The 12,274-nt window shown below is 38.1% G+C and overlaps 1 protein-coding gene across 4 annotated transcripts in view; it reads right to left on the bottom strand.

Annotated features, from left to right (window-relative positions):
* RhoGEF3 (Rho guanine nucleotide exchange factor 3) overlaps nt 1-12,274 on the bottom strand; it is a 207,778-nt gene that overhangs the window by 16,654 nt on the left and 178,850 nt on the right. For all 4 annotated transcript variants that reach the window (XM_012297713.2, XM_012297744.2, XM_012297733.2 and 1 more), the window contains one exon: nt 7,506-7,633. In XM_012297713.2, the coding sequence (XP_012153103.2) occupies nt 7,506-7,633 (128 nt within the window). The remainder of the gene's footprint in view (nt 1-7,505; nt 7,634-12,274) is intronic.

Genomic DNA, 12,274 nt, shown 5'->3' with positions numbered 1-12,274 from the left:
AGAATAATGAATAAAAAAAACAGTAGGATATGCAGTTATCAGAGCAGTAGAACAGCGAAGCAGTAAAACAATAAACTGCCCGTACAAAAATAAGGTCTGTCTAAAACTGCACGTAACATCAATATCGTATCTCGTCATATTAATTTTGCAAGATAACAAGTGGAACGTTCAAACCGAAGAGTGATGCTATAATTTCGTTAACAATCGCAATTATATCGTGCCGTACCAGAAACGTCCGTCACAGTGGCATTAAACGCGTTAAATAATTCACATAATCGTGCCAGATACCTCAATGATGGCGGTGAGCGCGTGACAAAGAAGCCGCGCGAAAAAAAGGGATCGAAAACTCACTCCGAAAAAGACCGAAACAAATCGATGGTTTGAAAAAAAAACGAATCGAAACACGACGTTAATTCGCGAAAGAGAATCGCTCGGAAGAGACGTTCCCCCAGGAAGTGCATTGAACGACGAGCCACGACCGACTGAAGGCTCCTCTCCGTGGGCACACAAATCCAGGCTCACGTGTGCCCCACGTGTGTGTGTGCGAGTGTTTGTGTGGCAGTGCACCTCGTGAACTCTTCCCAGAACAGATTTCAAGGGTCGCTTCACGTATAAACCGACATGCCGAGGGTTGCTGCGCCTCCACCTCCCTAAACCGATGCTCTTTCTCCTCCTTTTTTCCCCATCCTCCTTTTCTTCCCTCCTCTCGTTCTCTCTTCTTTCACCCTCGTTCATTCTTTCCTCGTCGGCAGATCGTGGGCGGGAGAGGAGCGGCCCAAGGAGACCCGTCGGTCTCCACAAAAGGTACCATTTATCCATTGTAGTGACAGTGGCCCGCTGGCTCTCCTCTCTCGTTCCCTTTTTAATCGCCGGGATTTTTACCACGGCGACGTGCCACCTACAAAATTTGACACGGTACACCTAACTCCAGTTTCTCCTGTTGCTAATCTTACCCCCTGCTCCCTTTTGTTCCCTCGTTTCGCCACCCGTCACGCGAATTTTCACGAATAGGTACCACGAGTTTTCACGAGCTTTTTTGTCGGGCATCGACTCGAGGGTCGTCAAACTACTTCTTTTTGGTAAACGTTCTCGGTGCTTTGAAATCTTCTGCAGATTAAAGTCACTGGTGCGATTTTTTAATTACTGTACAAAACTTTTCGAATGATCTTCAAACTTCTCAAAATTTGTGCTGATTTTTTAGACATCTGTGCTGATGTTCGTGGAGATAAATTAATATCTGTTCAATCATGTTTTGTTGTTTGTTCATTTTTCTATTATATTTTTAATATCAAGTTATACCTCATATCTGTAGCTTGAAAATTTGTAAATTTCCTAATCAATGAATTTATGATTTTGTAAACCTGAAAATGTACTAATCCACGAATTTATAAATATGTAAAAAAATTCATAAATTTGAATTGAAGTAATTTAATTTAACAATGTGAATTGCAATTATGATCAGAGTCTAAATCACTGATAATAAGAAGCGTATTAATTAGTTTTTAATCCCTGTATTTAGAAGCTCATTAACACGTTATTCATCAGCTTCGTAGATTTCACAGATAGCGATCTGAACCTCGAGCACAGGTTAATTAATTCTTAGTCCATAAATTACTTTGCCAACTCCACATTTTAAATCAGAAATAAACCTTTTTCTCGATGGAGAATCACGAAGGTACAGGTATATTTCTTATTCCACTGCACGAAATTGCTTCGAAAATTCGAAAAGATTATTTCACAGTCACGTTGCAATACTTGCTATGTAAATTCTTTGTGGACAGGGAATTTCGGCAAAACACCTCTAAGCGGAAGCTGCGGTCACGTTTTCAACATTATTATTTTTCATGATGTAACCAACGTATATTCCCGGTAAACTTCGCCGCTGTTCTTCCCGATTTATTACTTTTATGTAGCCGGCCACGTGGCACGGACAGACTATAACTTTCCTTTTTATCGACCTCGGTACAAATCTACCACCAACGTGACTGCTGCACACTCCACTTTCGCACACACGCACGTGGGTGTTGAAGCTCGATACTATTTTCACCAGGAATGCATCGTATTTCCTTCGATCATCGATCATGCTCTTGTTTCTTCATTTTACTCTCTCGTTTTCAGTCTACAGGTATTTATGTACACGTTGTTACTTTACTATATTTCAACTATTAGTAATCAAAATTATTTTCAATAGAAATTTCAATAATATTTTCAATAATATTTTTGATAAAATTTTTTTAATATTTTTGGTAAAATACTTCAATAATATTTTTGATAAAATTTATTGATGTTATAAGTTTAACCCTTAATGGACAGGAAGTACTTCAAGTTTATTTTCCATCAGGTAAGCTGTTTTTTATATAAAGAAAAATTGTGTACCAAATATTTTTATACAAAGTATAGAAAAGAAAATGTTAATTCTTTTTAATATTTTTGATAAAATTTGTTGATGACATAAATTCAACTCTTAATGGACAAGAAGTACTTCAAGTTTATCTTCCACCAGACAAGCTGTTTTTTATATAAAGCGAAATTGTATATCAAAGTGTTAATTTTGTCCAATAAACTTAACTGCATAAAACAGTTCTAATAAGTACAATGTTACTTATGGCAATATTGTCCCATTAAGGGTGAAAAAGTCATAATTTCATATAACGGTAACTGTGTTTTAAAGCACCTTTTATGAAGACTTTCTGAGAGATAAAACTGATTGGACATAAAAATAGAGGGTAAAAAGTATAACAAGTAATAGCATGAAAATATACAAAATAGGTGAAGAAAGAGAAAGTTCGAAAGTACAACTGTCAAATAGTCTGAAAGTTCATCTCGGTTTTTCAATCTTATCGGAATCGAGAAACTTTTAATTAAATTTAATTCCGGCGCTTGGCATTTTTTCCTCGGAATCGATTAGTTGCCTCGAAATTCGGGATTTTAAACGCGAAACATTCGGTTCGAGTGGAACTCGCCGTTAAACAGAGCGCAAGTGGTAGCGAAGTGAAGAAAGGAGAACTTACCGTTCTCCAAAACTTCGAATTAGAATAATGCCAAGGCACGTCTCGTTGTATGGAATAGCAAGCTGCGAGAAGTTTCGAAGCGAAGAAAATTAACGTTCCGCTAAATTGTTACTAGCTCTATAAAACGGCGAAGTTCTACCAACAAATAACCTTTCGAATTGAAGTAATAACGCAGACATTTCTGTAAAACCATATTCTTCTCTTGTGATCCCAGTATTCGCCTGGAAAGAACGAACTTCCTTGGTCAACTTCGAAAAAATATGTTTTCATTCAATTTCGAACAATTGCAAGAAATATCAATAAGAAAATAACAGTCAATGGAAAAATTCCTTGACAAAACCGAATAAAATCGAACAAGTCGTATCAAAGGAAATAATCTTCGAAAATATTTGAAGGAGACAAAATATCTCCAAGAGCGAATCCAGCAAGGTTTGTAGTTGAAAAATACGGGTTTGAAGAAATTAACGTTGAAAGGGTGGTATTATATTCGGGGACAATCGAGAAGAAAGAACATCAACTTGTTCGTGAAATATTAACGAGGGAAAAGGTTCAGGGTGAGACGGACCGGAAGCAGCCGTACGCTTCCGTGAAACTAAAGAGGATGTCGCCGGTGAATCTCTATTCAGGTTGTAATTAGAGCAACGACCGGATGAATGTTCGTCCAGGTACAAAGTCGATGGAACCGAGAGACGGGGTCATTCGAAGTAACGTCTTTATTCTTGCCTCGGCAAACAACCCCGTCTAAGAGACACGTCCAAGGGATCAAGAGGTCACGACGGAAAGCTGGAAAGCAGGAGGAAGCACTTCAAACGGACCTGGACACGATCAACCGGGAACCTTTGATCTATCCCCGAGCCTCTTCGATCAACCATTTTTTTTCCCTTCTTTCTTCCCTCTTCTCTCTCGTTTTTAAACCTATTTTTAACTCTCCGATGCGTCGGCCCTTTGAACGACCTCTAGCAAAGTGGAAATTGCTGCTCACGGAGTGTAATCATTTTTGACCTCACCAACTTTTGCTTTGTGTTGTCTGGAGATGCAATAAATTCCCTAGTTTCTTAGCTCTTATATGGTGTGTGCTTATAGACATTTCTGATGGACTCTACGTTAGAATTGTGCATTCTGCATTAGATTTATGCGGGCGACCGGTTTGCAAATTTTTTAATTTTATGTTAGTCATGTTGAGGATGTGGGGACCTAAGGATATAGGAATTTAGGGGTTTTGGGATCTAGTGATTTCGGGGTCTAGAGATTTATGGACTGAGAGAATTTGGGATTTCGGAATTTGGAAAATTTTGGAAATTTGAGGACTTGAAAATTTAGGGGATTCGGGAGTGTTGAGATTTGGGAGATTTGGGATTTGGAAGATTTGGAATTTGGGATGTGTGGGATTTGGGATGTGTAGGATTTGGGACGTGTGGGATTTGGGATGTGTGGGACTTGCGATGTGTGGGATTTGGGATGTGTGGGATTTGGGATGTGTGGGATTTGGGATGTGTGGGATTTGGGATGTGTGGGATTTGGGATGTGTGGGATTTGGGATGTGTGGGATTTGGGACGTGTGGGATTTGGGACGTGTGGGATTTGGGATGTGTGGGACTTGCGATGTGTGGGATTTGGGATGTGTGGGATTTGGGATGTGTGGGATTTGGGATGTGTGGGATTTGGGATGCATGGGATTTGGGATATGTGGGATTTGGGATGTGTGGGATTTGAGATGTGTGGGATTTGGGATGTGTGGGATTTGGGATGTGTGGAATTTGGGATGTGTGGGATTTGGGATGTGTGGGATTTGGGGATATAGGGATTTGGGGACGTAGAGATTTGGGTATCTGGGGAGTTAAGGATCTAGGAATTTGGGGAATGAATATGATCCTGCTGTATGTTCATCCCGAAGTCCCAGTAATTATCCTCGCTAGAATAGATATCACAAAGCAACTCTAAACTGTGAAATTTAAAAGTTACCCGTATTCTTCTAAATTAACGTTTTAAAGTATCCTATTAAGAGGCTGTATCGCGGACGAGATATTTCAGGATCAAAATTCTTTTTCCAATAAGCAGCAGTTTTCCCCACGGCGTTCAAGTCGTCGTTCTTTATACGTACTTAATTTTCAGAAGTTTACTCCTCCGTGCGCCGACAATAAGTCTCCGCATTATTCTCTTAATTTCGACTTAAGTACCTTTTGTACGTCTCAGGGTGGATTTTATGGCGGTCATTTCTCACCGCTATCTGTTTATCTCGCCGGCTGCATTAATATCTCTGTTTATTCCGTGGTAAAAGCGATATTCTATCATCGTTAGAGATTACGTCGAGCCGAAACATCGGCCGAGAGCGAATTTCGTTCTCCATCGAGAACGCATAAAATCGTCGTGTCTCGCGAGACACGAGGCAACTACGTTCTTCCAATATTTGCCTCTGTACAATATTTTTCGTCCGCTGCAAACACAGCTTCCGGAAGCGGGCAAATCTCCCTGCAAAGTCCATCAGCTATGAAACGGACAGGTTTCATAACTTATCTCGTGCACCCCAGGTGTTTGTGCGAGGCAAAGTGACGGTGAATAAGGGGAGAGGACGTAACCTTCCCTCGAAGAACTTCTAAATATCGACCTCGACTCCGCGCACTTCGTTACATCATATTTCATGTGATATTTTACAGGGTGATCATTTCCCCATGGTAATCGCTGTATTATATTTTGACCCTGGGGTTTTTGGCTTTCTGTTCGCCAATTATCTTCATCCTCAATTATTGTACGAGAACAAATCTGATTCCCAAATTGGCATTGAGGGATTTCTGAGGATTTGAAGTCTTATAGATGGTTTACGAATTTGGGGATATGTTAATTTTTGGTCTCTTTGAGAGTTTACGTTTGTGTCTCAACTCTGAGTCTCAACAAATATTATACACTTCGAAACTAGTGTTCTAAAGTTCCTAATTTAAGAGCCATAAAATTCTACAATGCAATACCTTGATCTATATAGAAGTTTCAATGCCACTACAAGGTCTATACTTTTGGTACTCCATAATTTTGGTTGAAAATATGATTCATGTTTTTCAAACCGAAAGTCGTGTACAATTGCTGCAGCGTTTAACGCGATAAACAAACAGCAGTTAACACGTTACATTTTCATACAGGTAGTTAAGGTCATTCACTTTTGAATGGCAGAAATCATACACGAACAGATACGCTTTAATTTAACAGGCATCAATTCTGCTCACGTGTGTTGACCATTCCACAATGGGATTTCAAAAGCCGTTGGCTGTGCGAACACGGGACGATAAATCATCCTGCATGAAAAATGTTGCGCTATACTTTAAACCCTTCTATACGAAATTCGCCATTCAAGAAGAATATCTCAATTTCAACGGTGAACGTATTAAACATAACTTCAATTTAACCATCATTAATCTTAGCGTATTCAAAATTCGACCCCTGTTTCGAGGTACTGTTATAACCTCCTGTAAAAAGAGAACTCTTTTTTATGCGATTGACGATTTGGCAGCCTTTGGAAACTCGTATTTCGTCTATTCAACTGGTTTCAACAGACGGACAAAAACAAACGGACACGATTGGTCCCAGTGTTCTCGGTACTCGCAAATCGATGAGTAACAATTTCGAAAATAAGCCGACATCAAGTGATTCCGAACAGAGCTCGAAACAGCTTTTGTTTCAGACGTAAATATTTACTTGTGTGATTTGTTCTGGAAGTTAGATTGCTTTCTTTGCAACTCAGATCGACAGTTTGTGGAACTGATTAAAATTCGAAACTTGGCAATACAAGATTATTTTCACAAAAGTGAAAACGTTATATGAACTTGGAGAACGTTATACTGTAAGACTGTCACTAAGACTGCAAGTTTCAGTTCACAAAAATTTTTGCTGAAAATATTTTTATAAGTAATGATTTACAGGAAGGTAAGCAAACTTACGGATTGCTAGTAATCGAACGAAAATTTGGATCAGTACTTACTGATGCATTAAGTAACAAACATTAAGATACAACAGATACACTGACGACAGATGCACTGTATAATAAGATTTGATTTTATTAAATCATTACATATTACATTTAACATGTGTAAGATTTCTAATCGTATCTCCCCTTACAAACTAACAAACCATTTTTCTCCACAACCTATAACCTACAGTTGCACCATTCACAGCTAGCTAATTATTCCTACTAAGGGTAGCTGAAGAAAGTTCACATGTTAGGTACATTATCAGTTCACCTTGATTACAATCAATGTTGAACGCAAACTTCAATTGCAGTGTAAATACGATCCTAGTTTATCACATGTGAACTAGTTTATCATATGTGGACTGTAGTTCCACGAACATAGGGTTAAAAACCGAAATCGCTTCCTTCCCCTCAGAACACTTCCTTAAAACCCCAACCAATATATCAGATGTCCCCCAAATTTCGAGGGAAGTATAAATCGCAAGTGGCAGTCAAATTTATGGGGAACGAGCGAATTATGGGATTGAAAAATAACTCACCTTTCCACATCGCGATCCAAGAGTGCCGGCGTGCTCGACGCTTTAATACGCCTCTGCGCTTTGCTCAGGCCAGGAATTCGTCTTCTCTCCTTGCCGGAGTACGCGTTCGAGCGTTGATCGTGCAGGGGCTGCAACGGAAAACATAATCGAAATTATTTTACACGCCGCTAACGCATAATCGCGGTAACCGCAACATATCAAAGCGGCTTAGATGCAATATAACCCGTTGATAACCTCACGCGTGAAAGTTGCCCGAGCTCGCGATCTTTCCCATCATTCGACACGCACGAATGCCCTCGATCGCCTCTTATCTCGACACGTTTATCGATCGGAACTCTATTATACGAGAACGCGTATGTGGCTCGTTAGCGAATTACGTTTCGTCATTCTTGCCTTCGTTTACTACCCACTGTGATTACACTGTGTTTTCATTCAGGTTTCTACTCGTTATTTATTATTTCTTCCTCGTACACTTCGTCTTACTTGGACACCGATCGTAAGATGTGGTGCATAACGAATGTGGTACGGTGCATTGCCGTGACAGAGAGTTATGGAGCACGGGGTTGGAACATTGAGGATTTGGATATTTGGATATGTGGGAATTTGGAGATTTAGATACTTGAAATTTGAGAGGGTGTTTGGGAGTTTGGAAATTTGGAAATTTGACCATTTGACCATTTGACCACTTGACAATTTGACTATTTGACTATTTGACTATTTGACTATTTGACTATTTGACTATTTGACTATTTGACTATTTGACCATTTGATCATTTGATCATTTGATCACTTGATCATTGACTATTTGACTATTTGACTATTTGACTATTTGACTATTTTACTATTTGACCATTTGATCATTTGATCATTGACTATTTGACTATTTGTCTATTTGACCATTTGATTATTTGACTATTTGACCACTTGAGAATTTAAACTTTTGAGACATCGAGAACTTGAGAATTTGAGTTATTTGAAATTTTTAACATTTGAGGCTTTGAGCACGTGCTACTTTGAGTATTTGAGATTTTGATCAATTTAAGCTTTCAGTATATGAGACTTTGATCATTTCAAATTTTGAGCATATGAGACTTTGAAAATTTGAACATTAAGGACTCTGAGACATAAGTTGTTTGAAGACCTGTTTATCTGTGTTTGAAGGCCTGAGTGAAAGTACCCGTACGAAGCACTTGTAATTTGATTTTATTTTAAGTAAAAGAATACCAGAGCCCAATTAACAATGAATAAACAACAGCTATGTCTTCTAAAAGTTCTAAAATTCAAGTCATCCTCACAAAGAATTTGAAACAGCAAGAATTCGAAACCTTGAGAAAGTCGCTATCTCCAAAAGAAAAAACTGTAGAGTCCATTATATCTTTTCATCCGTGAAAAGCGAGAAGCACTTCTGACGTAAAGATTTCTGCAAAGGGTAGTTGGGCAAAAAGGTGGCAAACGGAAGTCGAATCGAGTGAAGCAGCCATTTGTAATTAAGAGTGCGAGACAATGGCATCGAAACATTTCGGTCCACAGAATTCTTTCGTTGTGCAGCCAGTGAGGAGGACAATGCTTGTCCTCGAGAAGTCAAGTGACTCCTCGACCTCCCTTTCGTAACACCACCGTGGACGGAAACGTGGTCCGAGCTCGTTTAGAAAACCGGAAGGTGCACCGAGGATCGATATTCTGTTATCCAGATCACCTGAACTATTCCTTGAAATTTTTACGTTAGGTTCAACTGTGCATAATTCATTCTGTCTATTGATACAAAAAATAATTATTAGCGATTACTTATTTATGACCAATTTATTATTTAACAGATGTAAACATTTTATATTAAATTTCAACTCTCTACCTCAACACGATAGCAACAGAAAAGAATGGAAAGTCCTTGTAAATTATTATAATATTAATTTTCTATTAATACAATCAAACTTGTTTCAATATGAAATTTTCTAAACACGTACCGTCTGTAGAAATTGAAATAATAGATGAACATTGTGTCTATAATGGTATGCACAATTAGCATATAATCGTAGAGATAATTAGCATACAATTATAAATTGGCATATAATGGTATGTGCGATCAAAATTGATTTGAGAGCACGCGATAAGCTGAGGCGAAGACAATTAGAAAAAATTAAACGCTCTAAAAATTTCCACATTATAGAAATCTTATTAAAAATAACTGGATCAATGTCTTTCACTTGATCTTCGTGCAGCGATAACCAAGGATTCACGAGCGGATGTGCACTCTGTTGAGACGTTAAAGGTGTAAATGGCGCTTGAGGGACCGGGTCTTAATTAGTAAATATGGTTACCCATCGAGAGGGAGACCAGGTATAATCAAGTATTACGTTGTTGGGGATAACGCTTATGAAAATTGATGCCAAAGAGAACCTAAGGAATTTAGGGAACAAACGTTTCTCGTTACAAAAATGGCTAATTTTTTCAATTAAATCTCATACGAGCGCACAGATGCGGAAAAGCACGAGGGAACCGAAAAATGTTTACAAGGTTGAGTATGCACCGTTCATGCTAATTAAAACTTGCAATTAAGGTCGACGCATAATACGATGGTATCGTTGCCGGTGCTCGAGGCGACTAACAGTAAACATCGTGTCGAAATAAATAAAAATTACTCGATCGAATCGAGAGCGATCGCACGATACCGAGTCATCGATAAAATGGCGACGTAATGAAAACGCGACGGCTTTTGTCGCGCCGTCGACCATTCAGATTCAAATTCGTAAACGTGCGCGACAGTCGATAGAAAACGATTCCAGATGAAAAATATGCATCGATAATGTTTGCTTTTGTTGCGGAACACCGCGATACGCCATTCGAAATCGTGGCCTCAGTCATCGAAACGTATCCTCGGGATAGTTCCGGAAAAATGGATTCTCGAAAACACGCGAAATGTTTTATCTCCGAACCATGCCCGAATTTATTTGGGTCACTGATATTCGATCAACGAAAACCATTTATTTTATTGATTATGTGCACTCAACTAATCGACACCGTCAACGAGCTCTTTCGTTGCTACGTTATTTTGGGTACGTCCAATTTTGGGAAATCAATTTTTAGAATTTAACAGGTTTCTGTTTTCAGATTTTCTTTCAACTTTCAAACTAGTAGATTGATTTTGAAATTTTCAGATTGACTGTGAAGTTTTCAAATATTTATATTAAGGGATTAAAATTTAGATTTAGAAATTTTATGACTTTTCATGAATTTAGAGTTCACAAAAATTCCAATTTACAAATTAGAAAATGTTCAAGTCTCCCTCACAGAAACCTTTCACTTTGCAAAGTAATCGCAGTGAATTTTTATTTGAATTTGCATGGACTATTCTTGTCGATCGAGATTTTAAAGGTGAATTGTAAAACGGCAGCTGTGAATAGTCAGGTTTTAATAGATATCAAAATATATCCAAGCACGTCAGAATTTTTGAGTCGTGTCAAGCCTTAATTAACAGTTCTCTGAGAGCATTTGCATGTACCTGGTGCAGACTTTAACCTACATACGCTTCGATCCTAACGTGCCCAGGGCACCGATAATTGGAGGCTAGCGAGGTCAACCTCGACGAATTATTCGTCCGTAGGATTTTCGTGCTTTCGAATGTTCCACAGGATATTCCTCGATCGCTACTCGATTACGCATTCAGCTAATTTACTATACCGGAAGAAATTCTGATTTAACCCTTGGCTTACTGCGTATTTATTCACTTAACATGTGACTCTCAGGGATTCTCAATTTCTTCTTAAACACCCATATTTATTTACACATTACTGCTTAGTTAGATATTACTCCTTAAATATTACAACTTAGATATCATTATTGTTTAGTATGAAAGTTTATTTAGAACAGTGTTTCTCAATCTTGCTGTATATACTATGCAGATCTTTCATATAAAATTTAATAAGTTCAAAAGAATGTATCTAAAATAAATATTATAGAATGTCTGGTACTAATCACGTGTGTAGAACAACGCAAACATTCCATTGCGTGAAAACTGCGGTTTAAATAGGACATCATGTTGTTAAAGTCTGAGTGTATATCAATCGATACAGCACTGCAGTTTCGTAGGTCTGGGTCACGGTAGACCCAGCCACCGAGAATCAAGGACCCGAGGTACACAGAGTCTCAGTAAAATATGCATCGAATATCTTCGAAAATATTGATGCCACGAAGAAGTATTTTACAGCAACCCCGGAGGTAAATTATCTGTTAAAAGTCATTTTCTTCTACGTGTGTCAAGTACGTCTTTTCAGTTGCAATTATATATTTTTGAATGTACTGTTCGATGCAGCTTATTCTTTTGATAAAAAATATTAAGTCATTCTTGACGAAAGATGAATAGTTCAGAAGATATTTTTATTTGAGTATGATTAAACATTATGTTGAGTTTCATTTAAAAAACGAACTTCTACTTGAACTTGATATTTCTTCTATATGTCCATGCAAAAGACAGCTACATCTATTTATTCTGTAAAATCATGTAACTTCTTAAACCAGTCAGCTGTATTACACAAGTATAACCACTCTATTAACCACTTTATAAAAAACGACCGACAACCGAAATGAAGCTAAGATTAAAATACATTTTGCATCAGTAAATAAAATATTTAAGCGAGATAAATGGAACAGCCTGTACCCGATCGATACTGGTTTATATTCGTTGAATTTGGTGGTACGAGATCGTTTCAATTAACTTTCGCACGCGGGTAAAAAGCACCGAATTTCCGATAAAAGTAACGTAATACTAATGGATT

Source organism: Megachile rotundata, chromosome 1 (genome assembly GCF_050947335.1).
Source record: "Megachile rotundata isolate GNS110a chromosome 1, iyMegRotu1, whole genome shotgun sequence".
Classification (NCBI taxonomy): Eukaryota; Metazoa; Arthropoda; class Insecta; order Hymenoptera; family Megachilidae; genus Megachile; species Megachile rotundata.
This window is presented reverse-complemented; position numbering and strand designations above follow the sequence as displayed.